General features: G+C 38.3%; 1 protein-coding gene across 9 annotated transcripts; it reads left to right on the top strand.

Moving 5' to 3' along the window:
• The first annotated feature begins 84 nt into the window (after positions 1 to 84).
• Positions 85 to 24,093, top strand: CFAP94 (cilia and flagella associated protein 94). Of its 9 annotated transcripts, none has more exons than XM_037388103.1 (16): positions 85 to 122; positions 1,398 to 1,418; positions 4,717 to 4,798; positions 6,272 to 6,363; positions 7,486 to 7,587; positions 9,911 to 10,048; positions 12,027 to 12,173; positions 13,309 to 13,412; positions 14,838 to 15,117; positions 16,867 to 16,969; positions 19,220 to 19,386; positions 20,327 to 20,471; positions 21,267 to 21,481; positions 22,177 to 22,344; positions 22,573 to 22,686; positions 23,755 to 24,093. In XM_037388103.1, exons 1-16 carry the CDS (start codon positions 120 to 122, stop codon positions 24,022 to 24,024), a joined length of 2,151 nt encoding a protein of 716 aa, XP_037244000.1. In that variant the 5' UTR covers positions 85 to 119; the 3' UTR covers positions 24,025 to 24,093. The 9 variants fall into 9 exon arrangements, 8 of the variants coding, with proteins under 8 accessions (XP_037244000.1, XP_037244007.1, XP_037244005.1 ...); XM_037388104.1 differs by lacking the exon at positions 85 to 122 and adding an exon at positions 2,964 to 3,011 and having other exon boundaries at positions 1,402 to 1,418; XR_005104333.1 differs by lacking the exon at positions 23,755 to 24,093 and having other exon boundaries at positions 22,205 to 22,344.
• Positions 24,094 to 24,106: the final 13 nt, after the last annotated feature.

Genomic DNA, 24,106 nt, shown 5'->3' with positions numbered 1-24,106 from the left:
CGGCAGCGCGGCGGCGCCGAGGGGCGGAGCGGGGCCGTGGGAGGAAGGGAGGCCGCCATTGGTGGCGGAGAGCACGTGGGGGGAGGGGCTGGTCGCCTAGGCAACGTGACGGCGGCGCCATGGTGAGAGCGGGCCGGGGCTGGGGCCGGCGGTTTCGTTGCGGGGGCCCGCACCGCAGCGGGCAGGGGCGGCTGCCGCCCGGCCCGGGTGACCGAGATGCCGGCACCGGCCTTGAGAGTGCGGGCTGCTGGCGGTGGCCCCTCAGCTGCTGCCGCGGTCTGGCGGGCGGCAACGTCTGGGACCCGGCCTGTGGGCGGTGTGCCGGCGGGCGGGGGGCCGCGGCGGGGTGGGCCCGGGCGGTGGCCGGTGTGCCGGTGGGCCCGGGCGGTGCCGGTGTAGCCGCAGGGCCTTGAGCTTCTGCAGGTAAAGAGGGAAGGCAGGAGCAGGGTAACAGGTGCCTTGAGAGGCTGGTGAGGTGGATGAGGGTTGGACCAAAGTATTTCACATCGGTTACTGAAGTACCAGTGTATGGAAAAAGAGATTTAAGACTGAAAAAAAATCCCCTTGAAGGGCCTGTTAGCTTTTCTGCAATCCCCTGATCAAGCTTCTTGTGCAGTGGTTTGTTACTATGGCTGCTTAGCACGTCACCCAGCTCGGAGGTAACTAACGCTTCGTTGTTGGTGTCGCTCCATTATAAGACACTTCGCCGCTGTCCCATGCACAGCCTGTCTTCTCCTTCTTCCCCTTTTGCCACCCCACAGGGAATATTCTCGTGGGTGTAATTAATGACACCGACATTATGTAAATTCACATAGCAATATTTAGACTTTGCACAGAAAAGGTAATTGTCTTGTAAATCAAATAAGGGATTTGCTGTTAGATGTTTGGCTTTCCAGAATCTGTTGTATTTTCTGTAGTCACTTGGAGAAGGCCCCTAACTATATTTCTTCACTTCAGGTGCAGTTTCCCAATGAATGACAAAAGAGCCAGTGGTGGTTTTGTGTTCTTCTAGGTCATCCCATGATGTAATTCAATGTTACTTGGAATAGCACACAGTATCAGATTAGGAGTTTAGAAAACACTGAAAATGTTTTTTTGACTAAATTATGTCTTGGACTGAATTACATATTTGATGTACATTAGGTTTTTTTAACACTGGGAATAAGTAGATATACTTCTATAACCGTAAGTGTAATCTAGCCTGATAGATTATGACCACTTGTAGTCATGTGTTAGCGGCTAATTTTCTGCAATATTGAAATTATTGTCATTATAGTTTTTCAATAGTTAATCTAATTTTACAGAACAGTTTTATTTTCTAATTATTCCTTTATACTTAATACCCTGTTCTCTGATGCTTACTTTCCTTTCTCCCCTCCCCCTGTCTGATCTTCTAGGGTCCAAAAAAGAAGAAAAAGGTAGGTAGACACTAGTTCACATACAGCGTTTTGACCCTTGCAATATTCATTTCAGTGTTATGTCAGCACAGTTCTGTTATTTTCGAAATTATGTGAGTAAAATTACAAAGCGCTTCATGCTGAAATTAAAGGAAGCATCAGTTACTTCTGGCCTTAATGTCTACAAAATATATTTTGACATTTTTAAGAGGATCTGTCATAATAAAGGTGGTGTGAGACCTTAATTGTAAGCAAATGTGATTTTTAAAAAGAAAAAAGATTTGTTGTTGTTTTTTTTAAAATTTTTTAATCTGTATTTCTGAGACAGTTGGTCAGGCTTCATGAAATTTGAAAGAGGAACAGGTGTCTCCAGGACACTTAAGTTTATGAGCCTTTTGCAAGGAGGCTGAGTCATGTTCCTGCAGAACTACTAGAGAGAAGGTGACGAGCGCAGCCAATGTGTGTTTCGCTTGGCAGCAGATGTCGGGGCATAAAGCCAGTGTCCTGGCTTCGAGCCACAGGCTAGACACAGACCACGTGACGGGCAGGGGGGACAGCAGACAGAAGTTTGCGGGAAACTGGATTGCATAAATTCATCCCGTGGATTATTCTTAATTCAGTGATAATTAAATTATCTACCCCTTCCCCCAAAAGAACACATTCAAATGCATTACTTGGGGAGCTGTGCATCTCAATTTTGTCAGTACTATGTTGTCATAAGAATGTGAAAAGAAGTTGACTAAAAAGTGATTATAAGTAATTGAAACAAGCAAATTTTCTATTTTCATTGGAAGAAAAGTAATCGAAGATTTATATAGATATTTTTTTTAACTGAAAGGAACTGATTCTTCTCTGAAATCTTAAAGGGTAGAACTATGGCTTTTACTGACTATTATAGGAGTCAGTAAGTAAATGCTTTGGTAGCAAATGTGAGATGAGATGCATGCTAACTCTGGTGCTTTTTAACTCTAAATTTTCACCTTTGTTTTTGTTCAAGCTCCTGCTAACCTTTGTACACAAAGTTATATTTATGTATATATTTATTGCTGTGTAAAGTGAATAGCTTTCCAAGTAATTATTTATATCTGAAAATACACTTGTCAGAATCAAAATGTGAAATAACAGTATTTGTAACACGCTTTTTCTGTGATGAATGACAGAAGTTCTCCTTGATTATTTCTAAGTTCCCTATCAACTGAATTACTTGTAATAATATTTACCAAATTATTAGGAATACTCAGGTGGGAAGATGTCGTAATACCATCGTGTTCATTTGCAACTGTCTGGACTTAAGTCCTCTTTTTTTGTCTCTCCCTGTCAGCTGTGTTTGACCTCTTTCTCTATTGCCTATGGGCACTGTGCTACCGTACTGTGCTGGTTTGGTACCATTCTGTACTCATTTCTCTATGGAAGAGGAGGATTGGATTCCTGACAGATGCTTTTGATCCTTAGGGCTTATTGATATTGTGATACCATCCAATTATATTCTCTTACTGACACTGTGGATGGAACTCACACTGTTTTAGTAATTTTATCTTACCTGGTTGAATCGTTGTCTCTCACCAGTGATGGCATGGAGACTTGGGATTCGGCTCTCTGATGTGCAACATCCAGGTTAGATGCCTAGATAGAGGACGTGTCTCCTCTTTTCACGTTGCCTCACGCTCTGAACCCATTTACAGTGTATATTTTCTATGTTTTACAAAAGTAAACATTTGATTTAATTGTCTTTCATTTGTATGTGTCAGAGGCAGAATACCGTTGTTCAGCCAGTACATAAATACGTCACCAAATGAAAGTAATTTGTTTTCCTGGACAGCTTTTGTCATCCGTATCTTTGCTTTCAACCTTAGTTTAGGCTGCTGTCACTCTTTGTTTTGTCCGTATGTTGGAACCTATGCAGAAGAATATCATGGTTTATATTCTCATGTGTACAAAAATATAGCTTTATCTGCCCCACTCATAAACAAGAATGTTGGCTGTGAATTAATTTTGCCATTCAGTACAAAATCAGCCTGCTTGTTTTTACAAGCTCCACTTCTACTTCCTTGCACATCTTTCTCCTCTGCCCCCCCTTCTTTTCCTTTTTATTTATTTTTTTTCTCTTTTAAATCTCTTTTATTCAGCCCTTGTCTTTGCAGGATCTGCCTTCAGGAACAGCACTCCTCCCTGGTATCATTCCATCAACTCCAGATGGAGTCCAGACACATTAACTGCAAGTGTGTTATACGTGCAATACAATGGCAGTGTTACCTGTTTAAACACTGCATAAAACTGCATAAAGATGATTTAGTCCTTAGTCACTATGCACTTGGTGAGGACTGCAACCTTAGGCTGCCTTTTCTGCTTCATTAACAGGAAACCAGTATTTTCCTTCTATGTGTCTTTGTTTTAAGTGCTGTTTTGTAGTCACAGTGCTGATCCTACATATTTGATTAGGCATCCCAAGACTGTTGATGCTAAAAATAAACACACACAAAAGCCAAACAAAATATAATAAAAAATCAAAATTCATCCAAGAATCTTCCTTTTTGCCAGTGAGGAAAAGAAGTGAGGGGGTTATTAGCAAACACCTTCAAATCCAAAGAGAATTATGCTTTCTACGTTCTACTGTTCAAGTCTCTTAAAGATAATGTGACCTCGTGCACAGATCCAATTGTCAAATTTTTATGTGTATCAGTGAAGAATCTATGAATACTGTGTTACAGTATAAAAATAAGTGTTTTGTTTTCATTAATCTGTTACGTGACAGTAGATTTTGCATGTTACTTAGCTTGTATTTTATTTTTTTTAAATGTATGCCCAGACTGCAAAGAATTGATAAAGACGATAACTTCTGAGAACAAATTTTAAATATAGTTATTCTAGGAACAGCCTAGGGCTTGAACTTTTTCTTAGTTGTCTTCTAAGTTAGATGCTTCTGAATGCCAGACTTGCCTGTGTCCCCAAATACATTTCCCAGTATTTCCTAAAATGTTTGAAATTTTAACGTCTACTTTCTTAGTAGATCTGCCTGTTATTCAACTTCTACATTAAGAGAAGATACTTTAATATTCTCCTATTGTGTCTGTGTTCAGGAGTGTCTGGCATAGAGTAATAAATTAATTGTAAGAGCATACACTGCATCATGAAAATGAGAAGAAAATTGAGTCCAGGATGTATATTGCTGTTTTGGAGGCTTCATTGACTGTATAGGGAGTCTAGAATATTAATTCAGGGATCACATTAGAAGGGAAAAGTTATAGTTGGCAAGTACCTCCCAAAATGTATTAAAATTATATTGACAATTGTTTTCTTTTAATTTATTGCAAACATTAAGTCCAGTGGCAAAAAGAAAGTTAGCAAAGCTGAACGACTGAGATTACAGAAAGAAGAAGAAGAAAGGAGGCTGAGAGACGAAGGTACTGTGCACTTAAGTTATTTATGCCATCATATTCCCTATAAATGATTTTAAATAAATGGACAGAAAGTAATTTCCTAAACTATATGTGCATCAATGTCTATATTTCACAAACACAGGTGATTCTTCTCTTTTTTCTTGTGTAGGCTAAATTCTGTGTGACTGCATCTCACTTTCCTATTAGAGCCATACTCTTTTCTCTAGTTATTTCTCCTGTGATTAGGAACTTGGGAAGGGGGATGCCTAGAATAAATAGATATTTTTTTCTCTTTTACCATTACCTTTCCAAATATTCTCAGCAAGTTAGAAAACCACAAAACATTGCATTTCTTCCCCTCCCCCTGCTTAAGCCTATGTATCAGTAGTCAAGAGAAATTCTCTGAAAAGGACTTTTTCCAGAGAAGGCCAGCAGAATACTGCTGTTGGCAGAGGGCTAGCTGGTGTTCTGAAGGGGTAGCAGTTAATGTGGCTGCGAACTAGGTTTGACTGAAATATAGTTTGCTTGAGCTTGTTCTGCCTCTACTGAGCGACTGGTTCGCCACCCACTTCTTCAAGATCTTTCTGTTGTACATCGCTGTATCCCTTAAAATGAAATCCCAGTTGCATAACTTACCTGTCCTCACCATTTGAATGTGCCTGCTTCTGCAGTTTAGTATCACGACCTGATACCCTGTCTGAAAATCAGATCCATCCCTGCTACTTCCCTTTCTGCCACCAATCAGATCTGATGGGGGCTTAGGCATACTATGATTGCTAGTAATAGTGACTACTAATCACTAGTAACCTTTGTGGATGGGAGTAGCAGCTGAGGCAAGTACAGGCAGGCTTGGGAACAGCTGTTGCTCTTGCCTCAGTGCAACACAGATACTTGAAGTGATTTACGTGTAGGTGGTGACATTCAAGCCACTGTCTGGGAACATGTGGATTGATGCATAGGCTCTGCTAGCTTAGGCTGAAGGCTTAGCAGTTGAAATCAATTTTAGTTTTCACATCCTCTTAATTTCTAGTCCCTATGGCAGCAAAGAAAAGCTAAAACTGTGATCAGGAGTGACTGATCCTAAAGAGGATTTCAATGAACAAAACAGCTGCAAGATTGAAGTTGTAGGAAACCAAAGGTTGTAGCAAAGGAGAATAATAACTTGGGACTGAACCACTCAGTTTCACCATAGATTTTGGATTGAGAACCAGGGTCCATTGAAGCTGTAGATAAAAGAAGAGGTGCTCCTGCTGCTGTTCCTGAGGGCTTGCTGATCCGTGTCTCCACTTGTATTGTCACAGGCTGATAGGGGTAGTGCCATAGATACTGTGTTTCAGTACCATGATTCAATTTAGTTTGGCTTGTTTGGAAGATTTCTGCACAATATAAGATACACGTTTGTGTTGCTCATTATGGTTGTCATTACAGCTAATAACAAAATACTTTTTCTGGTTTTATTAAATATAATTATATATTGATGTATTTCCCAATCTTCAGAGGAAGCCCAATTTCGAGCTCAACAAGAAGAAGCAGCAAGACTTGAAAAGGAGAGAATTGAAAAAGAACAGATGGAAAAGCTTGAGGCAAAAGTTAGTTTGTACTCACTGAAAAAATCTAATCCTATTTCTAATCTTGTGACAAGGTTTGTAAAACATTAGTAATTTAGTGTGAGCATAGAAATAAATTTCCTTATGTCCTTAGTGTTGGGAACAATGTAGAGGAAATTTTCTAGCATCACTAGATTAAAATTAATAATAAAAAATCTCTCCAAGCCTGAAAGGTACTCTTATGGAAGATCCCACAAACTGAAACGGTAGTGAGCTGGATTAGTAGTAAAACATAATGCGTGTAGAATCAAGGGAAATGGTACTGAATATTTTTCTGCGGTATTCTTTCACTAAGCAAATGTTTGGCTTAGTGTTGCTTTGATTCAGAAAAATTCCCTGACATGAGTAGTCTTGCCTGGTTTTGCTACATAAAGGTGCTGTGGTTTAAATGCATTAACTTTTGTGATTTGTGATACTCCAGTTTGAATAAATAACTCTTTTCATTTCCACTATAATTTCAATTGGGTCTATTTTTTGAGTTCCCCATAATTACTTTTGGTACATCTATGGCAAGAGAATTTGGTATAAATTCTGTAAGTTGTTGTAGGTTAGAGCAGATACATTGATTTGTGTGTGTACTAGGTTATGTTTATTTTTCCAGGAAGACTGGAATTCATAACAACACCTGATTGGAAATACCTAAATATTTTTGTATTTTAAAAAAAAAGGAAGGTTTACTTAAAAAAACTAATTTTGTTTTCTTCTTCAGAAAAACAAGAGGAATATAAAATAGTAGTAATTATACGGAAAAAAAATCTTGCACAAGTTTTTTCAACATACGCTTACATTTTTTAGCAGCTCATTACAGCTAGTTCCAGGATGATGATTTGAAAACTGTTCAAGTGAGAGGTTAACAATTGTGTTATACATTATGTTTATCATATATTTCAGCAACTAATGTGATGACTAACATATTATGAACTACTGCAGTTTTCTCAAATGTTTCATGAAAAAAGCAAGTGATCAGTGTTTTGGTTTGTTTAAATGATAAATCGTTCAAATATCCCAAATTTTTTCCTTTGATATAAAATAGTTGTAAAAGGTAAACCAAATATTTAACTCTTCTGTTTGACATATATATATATATATATACATATTTAACAGAATCAAAAACGAAGTGAGTCTGAACTAGCAGAACTTCATTCACTGGAACAGAAGTTTTTCTCTGCACAGCAGTGGAAAACGGATTATAGAGCATATGCAAAGGTAAGCTTTCTTTCCAAAATCTGCCAAGTGTCATAGAGGTTTGACAATGAAGTCTTAGGCTGTGTCTCCATTACAGGATCCAGGAGTTTCCGGTTCTTGAATTTAGGTGTGTGCTATGCCTGCATTTCAAGTTCCATCTCAAGGCTGTAACTGGCCATGCTCACTCTCTTCTATCTTGTATACTTTGGTGTACACCGAAAAGAAACATGGGCAAAGAGGAGCTTGACTGGGTCATGAAAGTATTAGGACCCTACAGCTTACCCCAGCAGTCAAGAGCATTTGTAATTTAAGATACTCTGGTATTTGTCTTTCCTTTTCTATTTGTTTAATTCCTTCTACTTTTAAACATTCCACAAAAAAATCTCAGCCAGGGCTTACAGGTATTTTTGTAGTGTTTGAGACAATTGACAACATTTGTTCCAGTGATTTCTGGATATCACAGGTCATTATTTGGGGAGAGGCTGGCAAAAACTTTGAAGGACATGGCACACATCTAGGTCAGATATCAGGGCTGGAAATACATGAAAATGCAGTTAAGAGTTGATGTCTGCCATTTAGGAATGGTACATTTAGGAGGGCATACACAGTACTATGTACCTGTAAAGTTACATTTTGAATAGTGAGATATGGAAGTACACTGGTAGAACATTTTGCTCTTGTGGATCCGTCTTGGAGAAACATCATTCAGTAAGAGCCTGGTATGAGGTTTGCTCAGTTTGGCTGCAGGTAAGGTTAAATAGACTTGTGGACACAAGGATTTTCTCTTTGTCTTGTATATCGCTTAATCCTTTATAAAACCTCTGTGGAACAAATCTAGAATCACAGCATAAATCCCATTAGAAGGGACTCGTGAAATTCACGTCGCTAGCCTCCTGCACAAAGAAGGGCAAACTCTGAAGTTAGACCAATGTTCTCAGTTGGGTTTTGAAAATTTCTAAGAATGGGCATGCCACAGTATCTCTGAGCAACCTTTTTGACTGCTTTACCACTCTCACTGTAAGAATTTTTCTTTAAATGCAGTTGGCATTTCCCTTGTTACAGCTTGTGATCATTGCCTAATTGTCATGATGCATCATCCCTGTGTGCCTCTGAGGAAAGTTTTGCCTCTGTCTTCTCTGTAACCCCTCTCTAGGTACTGGTAGATTGCACATGCTAATCCTCTCCAAAATAACAAAGCTCAGGCTTTCTTTATGCGTGATTTTCTCCAGTACCCTAACCATCTTGATGCCTCTTCTCTGGAGCCTCCAGTTTTACTACTCTCTCTCTTGTACTGAGGGACACAAAACTGGGTGCAGCCCTGCAGATGTGGAGCCATGCTCTCTTTTAAGTGCAAAGATGTTAAAAAAAGAGGTCAGATGTTTTAATTACTGAAGGTTGATCAATCTTTTATACAGGAGTTTCCAGTGTACTAGACACTCACCTATTATTGCTTTTTTTAAGTCAGTGGAAATGGTTATGGAGGTGGTTGGGAATGCAATTATACAAGTGCTTTTGCTTTATAAGATCCATTTTACATTGTAATGCAATCAGCAGTAACATAGCATTAATAATCTTCACAGTAAACAGGGAGGCAGTGTTTCTTTAATATCTTACTATATGGTTGAAAAAAATACATTATAGGTGATATATTGATCCCATGAGCCAATGTTAGGCTCGTGTGTAGAGTTAAATGGGTCTAGCCTGTCACTGAGTTTTTTTTCTTCCTCCGCCTGTAAGAATGACCAACAGTTGCTTTGAAAATAAAATTGTTTTAAAAAAATATCTTGGATTTCATCTCCCCAGCAGAGGTTTCTGTAACAGTGGAGTTGCTACTGGTAAGGGGGAGGAACCTTCACAGACAGAGAAAGGAGGAATAAACTTGTTGGAGCAGAAGGCTTTTAAGCAGCTTTGTTGCCAGTGTAGGAATTTTCAGGTTTGTTGGCAGGATTTGGTTTGAGAACCATCTGCCTCTTCCTCCTGCACTTACATTCTCATTTATATTCTCAGTTATTGATTCTTTCCGCCCGTCTTTTGTGGCAGGTACTGAATTTGTTGCTTTTGTAGGCATGCAAGCTCTACCTAGCAGAACAGAAACCACTGATAAATGAGTAAGTATAAACAGCAAATGTTAGGTGGGCAGAAATATCTTAACACATTAATATCAAAGTAAACCATCTTTTTCTGGGATAGTAATAAGCCAGGTGGTGTTACAGCCCTGTTTAGATGCAGGTGTGAATATATCACTATAATATATTTGTCTTTCATAATCCTCCTTTTTCTTGTAATAATGATAGTCATTTGTACCACATGCCTGTATCTATTTTTCTTTGAACATTTCCTGTAGTGGGAGCATTACCTCAGTTGTGATGGAAGTCCTGACCCAACTGTACTGCAGGAAATAAATACTTTCATGAGCTTATGGCGTGAAGATCAAAATGAGGACATTCAACTTGTGATGGAGAAGGGGGAACAGGTGCTAAATGTAAGTGTTAAAATGGTATTTTTCAGTTTAAGCTTACTAGAACATATCCTTGATGCCCCTTTTTTTCTTTCTTTTTTATCCTTTTTTTCCCCCAACAAAATGACTGAAATTGGCTATAACCTTCAAAACCCAGAAGTTTTTCTTCAGTTTTTACATTTTTTAATTACAGATTTATTGTTTGCTCTAAAGAAGTTGACTATTGACTTTAAATATGCAACTTTAAATTGTGGCAATGTTTTTACACTAAGCTCTCTTATCCCAACATCCATCTTCCCTGCTTATGCACATTTTAAAGTCTTGAGCCAGAACATATGAGCTCATGTATATTATAGAATCTTCAGTGGACAGCAGCTTTGTTGTGTAACGTTTAGAGCTAGTGAGGCGCCATGTAAGAGCAGGAGTTTCCAAAATGCAGTCCACCAACCATTTGATAGCTTGCGAAGAAATTTTAAGGAATTTGTGGCTGCTCTGTAAATTTAGGATTTTATTTTAATTTATGCTAACTTCATAGTGTTTTTCAGAAAGTTACATGGGGTCTTCCAGAAACTGGGAGTGAAAGTTGCATGTGTAACACAAATTTCATTTTGGTTCCCAGTGTTAGATTTCCTGTCTTGCAGTGCTTGCTGGGTGCTGCAATTTTCACCTTCTGCATACTGCAACCTTTTTCTGACCCGGTGGGGAATGTGCTAGTCCTTTCCAAGAATTTCAGCAGATAACTCTTCACTTTTTCTCTTCTACACTGCAACCCAAGCCAAAAGCCTGGCAACTGCCCACTTCTGTTCCTTCTCCCCACTCTTCTCCCTGCTGTCAGCTCTCTCCCACAAACACCCTTCCTCCCCCCAGCTGTATGTTTTCCGTCCAACACTAAAGTGGTTACAGCTGCTTCAGGTCCTGCAAATGTGTGCTGCCTTGCACTGTATGCTCAATAGAGTATTATGTGATAATAGAAGGTAGGTATTTTTGTTTTGCCCCTGCTGGAAATGCAAGGTGATGTCAAAAAGATTGTTTGTCTTATAGAACTGCTTAGGTTGGAAAAGACCTGTAAGATCATCAAGTCCAACTGTTAACCCAGCACTGCCGAATCCACCACTAAACCATGTCCCTAACTTCTCTTGGTCTAAAACACTTGAGCATTTCTTTCTTGTTCTACGTGTTTTTAAAGGAAACTGTTAAACACTCTGAACTGTGAGATCATGTCTACCTCATTGTCGAGGTAGACCATGTTCAAGGTGCAGTATAAAAAAGATGGTGGTAGTTGTAATTCTGCTGCTGCTTTGCCACACCTTTAACGAGCAGTAGCACTGCAATTCCACAGGCTACAAGGAAGAGGAGTCTGGCAAGTGTGGAAGGGAAGCATAAAATAGAACTTGATCCTCCCTTTGCCTCAGTGCTGCAGGTCACTTTAGTAGCTAGGAATTTTTTAGTTCTATACAATCACTTAGATGTTAAAGATACTAGCCTGTAGTGGAAGACAACAATGTTATGACAGAGTTCCAAACTTCATGCTAAGTATTGTTCTGAGAATTAAAATATAATTGCTGTATGTGTATCTGTTTTTGTTGGGTTTGTTTTGTTGGGTTTTTTTTTTTAAGATTTCATATGGTTCCAAAATAAAGCTGTAAATTACTTTTTGACCAAAAGGTTTCCTCATATGACCGATCTGTTCAATAAATGATTTATTTTGTAAGCTAATTTTTCACAGCCCACAGGTTAAGGAATGAAGGAATCTGACTAGAGGAATGAAGGCAGACAGACTTGACCCTGGAATTTCCAGCGCTTTGCATGGTTGGCTGTTTATCTGATAATGATGGGTTAGCACAATTTCTAGACATATAATAGAAAAAGATTATTTCTGCGACCAAGATATGTTTAGGTACAAAGGAAGGAAGTTTGCCTTGATTTTTATATGACAGAACACACAGTATATTAAGGGTGGTGTCAAAACAGAGATAATTTTCCCACCTATTATGTCTCCTAGTTAATTGAGAAGTTGCAGTTTCTTTTATTGGACACACCATCAAATGAGATAACAGAAAAAGAAACAGCTCAGTACCAGGAATCTATTCTGAAATTGCAGAATCTGCTTCATCAGAAGTACAATGGAGCTACAGAGCACCTGCTTAAAGTAAGATTTACTACTATGAAGCTGTAGTATGCGCAGTGCATGCAGGTTTAGCTACAAGTGTTTTGTTGTGATGGTTGTTTTTGTTTGTTCATAAACTGTCGTAGAGATTAGCATGTGAGTCTCCAAATCTAGCACTGGAGTTTCCAGATCATGTGTATAGCAGATACCAGACTTGTAACCCTTCAGAACCCCTGAAAATCTTAGCTTTGCAGGCGAAATTCCCATCATTAAGAAATTTAAGATTAGATTATGGTGAAATTTTGTGAGATTTGAAGATGTTGAAAACAAGGGGCATGGTATGACATTTTTTTCCTATTTTGTATCAGTGATTTAAATTAAAATTAGCTGACTGTATAAAAAATTGTAAATGTGAAAAGCAGGTCATAAGGTTAGCTTATATATGTTTTTTAATACAAGTTCATGTGACTAAAAAATATTTTAAACTAAGATCTTGAGAGGAGTAAAGAGTCTTTGAACAAGGAAATGAAAAAGTTCTTGGGAATCAGTTTTCTGGGTTGCATGTATAGGTAGTGATCTTGCTTGCTATTTTAATTGTATTAATCCTGTATGTAAGTATGTTTAGCAAAAGAATATTGCTAGAGGAAACAAAAAAGGAAAAGGGGTAAAGGAAATAGTGAAGCAGTTGTATGTTCACACTCAAAACCCTCTCCAAATTAAGAAATATTAAATTCTTGTCTTTACAGAGTTTAGGATTATACTCCTAATGTAATTATAATTTCACAAGTTTTACATTGACAATATTATAATCTGTGCAGTGACTGTGGGATAGGAGTCCATTAGTGCTAAGTATTTTTTTTTTTTTTTTTAACTTGACCTGAGATATGTTTTTGAGGGGACATGATTAAGGGAGGTAGGCAGTACTACTGAAGGGGATAATGTAAGATCCCGTATTTGGCAGTATTTGATTGACAGAATTGATGAAGTCAGAGGGAAAAAAAGAACATAGTTCAAATTTTAACAGAGGTATTTGAGTTTATAACTGTTAAGTTTTGGTACATAAATACAACATACTGGTCTGGTGTATTTTTATTTCTGTGTGTCTTTTTTGTTTAAGTAAGTATAAAAGTGATATAAATAAAAGAAAACATGATTTAATTGCCTTTTTTCTTTGAAGACAGCTAATATGTATGAAGATTCTGAAACTGGAAATATGCAGGCAGTCATAAAGGATAAGAATGTTACTTTCTGTATATGGGCCAATCTGAAGAAGAAAGTAAGGTACAGCATAGTGAAATTCTTAATTTGAAATGAGGCCTGGCCTTGTCTACTCAAGTTGAGTAAGCTCTAAGAACCAGTTTCTCAACCTTTTTCGTGTTGAATACCATTCATTCGACAGACTCCTAACTGATGAATTTCATACCAATCTGTTGCTAAGGAAGGTACTGGTTACATCAGACATTTATTAAAGAAATAGAAATGTTTTATATATGGAATATATAGATGTATGATTTGTTTCTTAAAATGCTGCAGTAGAACCCTGTTACTGCCAGCACAGTTTTTAAAGGAAAACTGTAAAACTCATGCAGAGAAATGAAATTGCTCTGGAAGTAATGTTTCTTGATGATGCGTTAAGTAATTTCTAAGCTGTTACAGTTGTTTGCAAAGCGATGAATGATGCTTTGTGCTCAGCACTGTTAGATAAAAGATAATAGAACCTGGGATGCAGGTATCCTCCATAGTGGGTTCTGAATAAAAGATATTTTTTTTAATTTATTAAATTACTGTTTAACTTTTTTTTTGATTGATATATTTTTATTTTTAATTTTTAATTGACATACTTTTCAAAACAAGATTTTTGAGCAGACTTCCTACTCCCACTTTGCAAATATGAGGAATAAATTGGTAAAATGACTTTGCCTTGACTAAGGACCTGTTGCTGAAAGCTTTGGTAAGATAACTACAAGTCTGAGTGCTCAGCAACGTCAGACTGACCTGCAGGCAGAGCCTATCTGGGTTTTAATGTTAATGCATTTTGGATATCTTAGAGATGCACCTAAAATTTTCAACTAAGAATTAAAAAATAAATGTTTATTTACTGGAAGATTGTTAGAACTCGTGACCAGATGATCTTACCCAAAAATAAGTATTATTTTAATTGTTCTGGATTCGGTTGGGCAGGAATTGCAATGAGCAGCAAACTTCTACATCTGGTGAAAGAACCCAAGTTCACAAGTTTGGTAACTCGATTTGATGCAAGTTGGTCTCCTGTGCCTGTTCTTAGCCTGGTTCCTACACTGTCACAAGGATTGATGGCTGTGTAATACTGTTGATTATCAACATTTCCTTTACATCTGCGTATCTCTCTGGGTTTTATGTGGAAGATGCTGAGACTGATGTAGCACAGACAGGTGGTGACTTCACCTATGTAGGATTTGCTCATTCATTTAATTAGTGAGTTTTACCATGAACGTACTGTGTAGAAGAGCAGTGATCTGATTTTGCCTCATTGTCATCCTATCAGGACTGTTATTTTTGCAGTTCCTGAGCGCCTTAATGTAGTTACAGCTTTTCTGGAGAGGCTTAACAGACAGCTGTCAGTACACGACAGGAAGCATATTGAGACATCCAACTCTATTTCTTCAACTGTGCCATGGGACAAAAGACAATCTTACTAGGGAATGTTATCTTTTTAACTGTTTACAGGTGCAAAAATCACATCTTTTGTGGTGCACAGCATGGATTTGATCTTCCAGAGTCACTGGCTGTGAGCAATGTTGCTGTTCGCATATTGCATACTCAGTATGATCACGTATCTCCACTTTGGCTGCAGTGTCAGAGTGTGCCAAAATTGGAAGTCTTAGATAGCAGAAAGTTAACTCAGCATTCAAAAGACAATGTAGAAGGATCAGAAGAAGAGGAAAAGCAAGCCAGGGAAGAGCCCAACATGTCCACTGAAGAAGAAACGTGTACCGATGGGAGAAAGGTAGGTAAAAACCCGAAGGATATTTTACATTGCTGTTGTTTCTCAAGGCCCAGTTGCAGTGTAACAGCTTCTTAATGTGTCCTGTGCCTGAGGGTGCCGCGTTTTTAAGTGGTTTATAGAAAAAGGCAACTTGTGTTAATACTATGTCATAGATCTTCTCAAGGGAATGGAAGGATGAATGACCAGAGTTTGTTGTATGGAAGGTAGAAGAGGAAGTTTGGACAGGGTGTGGTAGTCACCATTCGGTTGGCAGTTTAAGAGTAGGATCAAGCCATGAGGAATATCAGGTACCATTGTAAGGTATTTCCGTAAGTGTGTGACGTATGTCCAGATGAATGGATTCTGCTTCTGAGAAACTGACAACCCTATAAAATCACTGCAGGAATCCCAGATTAGGAAAATTTGTAGCATGCAGAATAAGATTCATAGTTCTGTAGGTGCTGGTTGTGCAGCAGCTTGGTTGCTCTGTGTCTGTATACTGAAGCTTTGCTGTTAGAAGCTTTCCAAATACTGTTGCTGGCTGCCAGGTCTCTTACCCAGCACACTCCAATGGAGTATGTTGGCTTTAGGTGTTGTGGAGGTTGCCTGTTTTTTTATTCTTCTTACTGGGTTTGGGTTTTTCACTTTTGGTACCATCTGTGACCTGCAGATAAATGATTTGGATTCTTCATCTAAAACTTCTGCACAAATAACTGTAAAGCATCATGTTTTATCCTTCTTAATATGTTTTGAGCAATGATCTTTGGCTTTTTCCTTTTCAGTCCCCGAGACCTTTGTAGTGAATCAGTGCCTGAAATCCCATTTTTGTTGGTTCCTTTTCTCTTTTTTGTATGACAAATCTTGTCTTTTGGCAGTTTTCACTTACGTTTTTCAGACTTCCTTCAAGCTCCTCACTTCATTCCTTCTCTTTTTCTTTCCCAGATCTTACTCTCTTTGTCTCAATCTAGTTTTGTGAATTTTCCTGTTCCCTCTGAAGACTCCGCTTCTCTCAGCTACTGCAGTCTCTCCTCCTGTCTGGCTCTGCCTTGAGTTCCCCCACATTTCTGTGCATAAACACTTCTCTCCCCTCACCTTCTGTCCTGCTTCAGGAAATGTGTGTTCTTTCCACACACTGGCAGGCACAGCACAGGGCACCAAATGGACGGCTCGTAAAATGAACTGCCACTTGTCTACTGTGGTGCTTCCAGAGAAGTCTGCTAGGACAGGGATGAGTTCGTATCTGGTTTGGAAATTTGGCTGGGAATCTGGGGTAGTGTTTAGGAAATAGAAAACAGTGTGAGAAACGGAAAAAATTCACGGGCAAGGCACAGGCTAAAACTGCAGGTAGGGGTTCTGGCAGAATTTCAGTAGGGCTTTGGATTCAAGAATGGCTTAAGGTTTTTTTGTGTCTCTCTTCAGCTGTAAAGTCAGCATAAACATAATTTTTGAGTGTACACACTGCTAAAATGGTTAAGTGCTTGTATCGTACTTGGGGAGCTTGAGATGGAGTTTGCTGTGGAAATGAAGTCATTATTTTATGTTTATCTCTATTTATGTATCTGATTCCGAAGTTGATAAGTACCTTCAATCTAAACTGTTTTTGCTAGCTAGGTAAGAATGATTTCTCCTAAAACCCTGTAGCAAGATTGGTGCAAATGCTGCTGGAGGAGTGGAACTGTACTGTTTCTCCTTGGGCCTTCTTGAAGGAGATGATGCTTTCTTCTTTATTGTGTCTTTGACTAATGAAAAAGTGTCTCTTGCTTTATATAGAGTGCTATCTCATTCAAAGAAAACAGCAGTAGCATAGCTGATATAAATGAGACAAAGGAGGAAATGGAGAAGAAATCAGAAATCTCAGACGTATCATCACAAGGTATTTGCTTAGTTTTTATGCACTGCATTACAGAAATAATTGTACTAAATATTTTATTTTATATATGGAAACACTATGATATAGATCCCTTTGTGAATGGCACAAAGTTTTATAAAGATATTGATGTTCTGTTAACACTTGAGTTTTGTTGACGTATTACATGCAGGGAGAAGGTAGGACAGATAGGAAAATGGATTTTGTCCCTGCACTTATTTTTATTTATTTATTATGTTTATTATGTTTATGTACATTTGTGTATTATTATGCATATGTTTATGTATGTTTGTGGGTGAGACACACAATCTTTATGAATCTGCCAGGCTACCTGGTGAGATTGACTTCCTCAGAAAAAAAATTACTCAAATGCGTGTGATGGTCGGCACTCAGGTAGCGCAGGTATTACTGAGTATTACTTATAAGTGTGCTTAAAGCGAGATACCTGCTGATACACTTTGCTAAAACAGGGTCTGATTCCAGGAACTGAAGCTGTTCATCTCTCCCACATAAGTTGTTACAAATTTCTTCAGTGGTGTGGTGTCCTTTGGTTTAATGAGTGAGATTTCTTGTAGTACTGTCTTAAATAGAACAACTGCAAACTATTCAGCATAGTTTAGCTGACCTTTTTAAAAAAAAGTACAGCCTTTTTTCTTTTAAAACAAACCAAACCCCACCCCACAACACTTTCTGCGGAGCACAGTCCGAGCAACCAGTTGTCAGACGAGACTTTAAAGACCACCCCAACAAGACAGTTTTAAAAAGAATACAAACAACTTGGGCTTCATTTGGAGGAAATCACTATTTTATTTTGGTAAGGCTTTGAAAATCCCTACCATATATTAGGTGAAATGTATGTGCACAGAAGAGTACTAATTACACCTGAATGTCTTCAAGCTTGTTTATCTGCTTTAATCAGGAGAGACAACTTACGAAACTATACTTTTGCTGGCATGCTAATGAGTTGAAAACCCGTTCAACCATTTTTCAGAATATCATTTGAAAGGATACGTGGTTACCACAGTCAGTGGTACAGGCAGCCGGGTAGAGGAGAAGAAAAAACCAGGAGTGCAAGAACAGGGGAAAGAGCGAGAACTACAGCAGGTCTCTGGGTTGAACTTAATTGTACCAGCGTTAAGAAGTTAATTTATCATGAGAGAATGAACAGTTTTGTGTATAAGACCCTTAAAAAAATATTTTTATACTATTATTTTTAAAATCAATTTAAAGAGCAAGCTGCCACTGTGGCTGGTAGTAACGTAGTTTTTACTTCCTGTAAATTTTTTGCTTGAAATAACTACAGCAGGAAATTATGCTGTTATGTGAACAGAGTGGAATGAAACCTCTGCATAATGCAACTAAATCTGACATTATAAAATTAACACATTTTTTTACTTGGTTTTTAAAAAGTTTGAAGGCAGTTTATATAAGTATTTGTCATTTTTTGAGATTATCTCACTCCCAAAAAACAAATTTAATAACACTTACAGTAGCTGTTTTTACAGTACTGAACACTTTATCTTGAGCCCTGTAAATAGGAACTTCTGTCCTCCTTCTGTAACATCTGGCTCAATGTTTTCTGTGGGCATGCTTTTTTTGTTTTTTTTAAAGAAAATATTTCTAGGCATTTTTTCCATGGCATTGGTGCCTTCTAATAACATTTTCCAAGTAATTAAAACTTAAAATTAATATGTATATGTAATATTCACATTATTATGCTTTGAAAAAATGTGAATTATGTTTGTTATATGAAAATTGTTTAATGTTAAATTACTCATGCTCTTCATAAATACCAGCTTTCACCTTCAGCACATGACCTGTAGGTGTGTTATATCTTATTTGACTTATTTCTTTTCATACCACTACCATCTTACTAGACCTGTCCAGAAGCTACTGTATTGCATACTTGTGAAATCCTTCTGTAACTAATGACGTGACTCATTTTGTCAGTAAAACCTTAGTCCTATATAAAGCATTTTGAATTGACTACAAAGTTAAAGCAGAGATCAATCTGTTAAAAAGCTTAGTACCAAAACAAACAAGAAGTGCTTTTCATTGTCCAGCTGTCTGCTCACATTTAAATTAATTCTTAAAAGATCTGGGGAACACCAGTAGATGGTGCTGAAATGCTGTGGAGTGTAAAGCACATCAAGCATGTGGGATTTCTGTGCAAACTGAAAAATTAATAGAAGTGGGCAAGTTCAATGTCTTGGTTTAAGCACCAAGTTAACTCATGTTGTTTGGTTATTTTTTAAGTTCAGGATCCACTGATGCAGGAAGAGGCAAATGAAAAAGAAGAGGTGGTAACTGATGAAAACATCATTGATTTGCAACAGTTTGTGCTGGTGGGTGGTGTGTACCATATCGATGCACTGCAGCTTCCACCTCAGGTCAAACAAATCAAGGACTGGAGTATGGTGGAGGTGAGGAAAGAGATTACACCCTGTGCAGTCCTCTTCCCTGTCATCCTCGATAGAGCTATTCCCGAGGTGTTTTACCACTGTATATAAGCAGTGTACGTGATTACCTGAGCAGCAGTCTAGGGGACAAGTTTTCAAATAATTTTTCAATTACATTTGGCCAATTTTTGGAGCAGCTGTGGGGAAAAGATAAGCCTGCAATTAGAGAGGTGTGTGCTCATCGGCATGGCTAGCACAGATCCTTGTGCTGGAAAACGCTCTTGGCCTTAGTGAAAGCAAAGGGGTAAGTTCTTAGTTTTGCATATGCGAAAGGTATACTTAAAGAAGGCTGGTAACAAAATTACTGCCAATTCCATTGCAGGCTCCGCAAGGTATTTGAGGACTATAGCCAATGTATCCTACTTTTCCTGATGCAGTGCTAACCTACACTGCAGTTTTTGCTGTGAAGCAGAAAACCTTTAATAAGTGAAATTCCCGTACAAACTAAGAGAATGGGGACTGTGAGCAGACCAAGAGGCATGGGATCTTTGTTCCCAGATGAGCACACAGACCTGCATTATCAGTCATGTGAGCTCTTTCGTTCCCTTTGACACTGTGTGGGCAAAGTGGAATTATATCTGGTTTTCCCTTTCAGGTGCTCTTGGGGTTTTTTTTGAGATTGTGGCTCTATTAGAAAATGACCATGCCTACTGTGTGGCACTGCCTTAAGGGTGCCATCAACAGCACATGAAGAGTTCAAAGGCCTTGTTGGTAGTCATCCTTCTACTGTCTTCAAGACTGTAGCTGAAAATGTGCAATATTAGCAAACCATTAATAGTAATACATTTTAAATGGTGTGTTAGGAAACTCCACAGGAGATTAGGTAGACTTAAAGAAAAGTAGTAAGTAGGGTACTGCATTTTCTAGTAAAAATGTTATCTGCTACTTTCCCATCTTGCCAAAGGTACTTGATGTTGGATTGGAACTATACCCATATCCCTCAGAAGACACTGAAGATGCCACACATCCACCAATACAGATAATCCTTAGACTTCCTGACAATGTGATGTATTTTGAAGATCCTGTGATAGGCCGATGGGATTCTACAGGTACAAATTTAGGATATACATTTAAAGTTTGAATAATTGAATTTATACCCGAGTTTGATTATTTCCAGAATGTAGCTGTAAAGATAAGAGCCAATTCAGAGCCCAGAAATAATCTGGGGAATTAAATGTTAATTGATTTGGTGGCGGTGGTGGCAGGGTTGTTCTGTTTTGCTTTTGCATCGTATCTAACAAGGGACTGCTTGTTGGGGCTTTTTACTGTAGCTTTTCAATATGAATGGAAAAAACCCACGCCATTTAATGGGCAGTAGTACAACACTGTATACCACAAAACAAGTTTTGCTAGGGTAAAGACATGTAAAGTCCACTAAGCCAAACTAGCTCCTAACTACATGTATTAATTTTCTTATTTTAACTAAATACTAAGTGTTAATAGCCAAATGTGATACTCATTAGATAAATACAACATACCTCTGACTTTGAATTCATGAAAGAGAGTAGAACCTATTAAGATGGTTTAATGTTTGAAGTTACTCTTGAAAATGACCTTATAGCCTGCTATATAGCAAATAAGAAATAACAGTTACGTTAGTATTTGTATTTCTTTTGAGATTAAGGAGAAAATTTCCTGTCTAAATACAAGATTATACTAATTTTAAGATAATGAGGGAAATTTTTGCCTTAAATGAATTCTCTTTTTTTTGTGCCTAATAGTTTATCTTAACTGTGAGGAAGTACTGGTTAATGTAGGATGCCTTAACTAATTCTTCCTCAGCACGTATCACAAGCCAAAGCTTTACAAATACATCTTTGCATTTTTGCATCCCTTTTGTAAAGGCCAACAGTGGAGAACTGATGGCATCAGCAACATAACTTATAAAACACAAGAAAAGATCGCCACCTTTGAGATGCATGCCTTTTATACAATAGCACTTTTCCAGGGTGCTCATCTCAACATGCCATATCAAGCATGGGAATTGCAACCTACTGGTATAGATGAAGCACTACTTGCAGTTATTACAGCCTTTGCAACGATTCAAATACAAATTAAGGTACTGTAAATTTTTTTAATAAAACTATTTTGCAGATTTTTTTTAAAAAATATAGATTTATTACAGAGTCCTTAATAAAGGACTTGGGGTGCTTCCACAAGAACAATTTGAATCTCACTCTGAGCCGGTGAAAAGGAGGATGTCATTCTTTCCTTGCACTGTAAGGAACAGTACTGGTGATTAAATTTCACTTTTTTTTTTTTTTGTGAACTGGTCAAAAGAAAGCATCTGTATGATCTGCAAAGTTCCAGGAAGTATATACTTTGGTAGTGATACTACCTTGCTGAATTCAAGACTGTTTCACCAGTTAGAGACTTAGAGTGTTTCTCTCTCCTCCCAACTACACCAAGAGAAATAAAAGCATTTCAAGCAACCTCCTACTAATGCTACTTGTTCCTTCTAAAGGTTCAAGTTACACATGACTATCCATATGCTCATTGCCATATAAATCAATCCAGTAACACACAAGATTTTAAGCGAGTCTGTACGAGCATACGCATGGGCCACTAGACCAGTGTATTTCTGAAATCCTACAGAAAAGCAGCTTTCTTCAGGATACATAAATGAAAGTCTACAGTGCAGAGTAGTAGATTGTGTATGCAGCATCCAGAATGGCAAAAATATTAATATTTGATGCCTGAAGTAGAAAATAGCTTTCATGACCAGTAAGTTGCTTTCACTGGTTTGTACAACAGGGTAATCAGTGTATGTTGTCTTCAGTAGTGGTGGAAGAGAAGGATGTGCTTTCCCACCTCACAGGAAAATGGACAAGTCCACTTGACCTAAGAGCAGTTTTGAAAAAAGCTGGTGTGAACATTTTCCCAGAAGAGTTTTCTCACAAGTATGTCCCTGTGAACAAGAAGGTGAGTGCAAGAACAGATAGTTTTCCTATTGTTTTTTCCATCTATTTTTCACTTGGATAACATTTTCAGTATAAAGACCTGTTGTGTAGAATCAGGTGGTAAATATAAGCTGGCAGAACACATAGTCAGTGGATTCTGGGTAAAGCAAGCTTTTTCTTACAATTGTATACCACAGGGAATTAGACTCAATTATATATATATTTTCCAACTTGTACTTTTGCATTACAGGCTGCCCTAGCAGAAGCTGGAGCCTATCGGCAGATGGCACTGGTTGCACCTGCTTTTGCCTTTGCCTGGAGCAAGTGGAATCTAGAAGCTGGTGAAGAGCAAGTAGTGTTCAAGGTCTGTGGTTTAGACTAAACTTTTAGAGAAAAATCAGCATAGAAGTTAGAGATGCCCTATCCCTGGAAGCATTCAAGACCAGGTTGGTCTAAGGTGTCCCTGCCCACAGCAAGGGGGTTGCAACTAGGTGATCTTTGACACTTTCCAACTCAAACCATTCTATGAAAAAGAAAAATGCCACAATTACAGAAGTCAATTGTTCCTGTGTCTTTAAGTGACACTCATCTCAAACATTGTCTTCAACCCCTGCCCATGCTTAGTGCAGTGGTTTTAAGATTTGGGGTTGACTAGTTAATAGCATTCACCACTAGCTTAGCCTGTTTCTGCACTGCTTCGCAGCTTATGCATTTGTGAGATCTCTAATGGGACACAAGCCTCAGTAACAAAGACACTTGCTGATGTGCTAGGATGCATAACTGGTGAGTCAGCTATTGAAGCTTTAGCCAAAGCCGGGATGGTACAGCTGGATGCCAATTTTCATGAAGTCTCCTAGTGCAGGAGTCCTTCTGAGCAGCAATCCAAGCTGCAAGTTTTATATTTACTATTGGAAATTTCTTCTTGTCCATATGGGGCTTCATTTTTTCCCCTACTGCAGAGGCAGGGGAATAAGCAACTTAAGCATTGATTTATTTCCATCTGTGAACTAAACCATATGTCATTAAAACTTCTCCCAGACAGACAGAAAAATACTGCCAGTTGTGCTTGTAGATGCAAAACCAACCATACTGTTGGAATGTTGAGCAGTTCTCCCCCCCTCGAGTTAAATGTATGTGACATGCTTGATCCCAGGAGCAAGAACTAGAACAAGTGATGCCTATTGCACCTAGCTGCTCTCTCCACAGGAGTCAGGAGCAGCAGCTGGAGGGGCCAGACCTTTTATAGGGGCAAGCTAGATGGAAGATTTTGATGCTGATCCAGTACCTGGTACATAGTCTCTTAGGCAGAGAGAGCTAAAGCAGCGCCTTGGTTTTACACTCATGAATATACTAAAATTTAGAATTCCATACTACAATTTATACTGTCAGTGTCACAGGCTTTACCTTAAAGCACTTTTTTTTTCCTCAATAGGTAAGTGAGCATCTTAAAGCAGATTCTGTCAAAGACTGGTCTCTTTATATGTTTAATGGTCAGAAAGCACAAAAGCTCAAGATCACTGAAACCAGTGAAGCTTTTTCAGAGGAGTTAGAAGAAGATTCTGAATTTCACTCCACACTCTACCATATGCTTAAGGACTTTGCCAGCGAAGCAGCAATTGATAGAGTGGAAAGAGCTAGCTTTCTGTTTATTGATGTTGTATATCAGCTACTCCTTGCTACAAGAGTTTTAACATACTCTTAAGTACTGTATGCTTTCCTTTAAGACTTTATTATCAAAAGCTTTCAATAAAGTTACATTTAAAGTCTTGAATCCTTTTCTATTC

This window comes from Falco rusticolus, chromosome 5 (genome assembly GCF_015220075.1).
Source record: "Falco rusticolus isolate bFalRus1 chromosome 5, bFalRus1.pri, whole genome shotgun sequence".
NCBI classification, from domain to species: domain Eukaryota; kingdom Metazoa; phylum Chordata; class Aves; order Falconiformes; family Falconidae; genus Falco; species Falco rusticolus.
Note: the sequence above shows the minus strand (reverse complement) of the source record. Positions and strands in the feature narration are given on the sequence as shown.

What these genes read in the sequence shown, in the direction of transcription:
- CFAP94 (XM_037388103.1), top strand. An exon ending in GTCCAAAAAAGAAGAAAAAG is followed by an intron (nt 1,419 to 4,716) that starts GTAGGTAGACAC and finishes GCAAACATTAAG; the next exon opens with TCCAGTGGCAAAAAGAAAGT. An exon ending in AAGGAGGCTGAGAGACGAAG is followed by an intron (nt 4,799 to 6,271) that starts GTACTGTGCACT and finishes CCCAATCTTCAG; the next exon opens with AGGAAGCCCAATTTCGAGCT.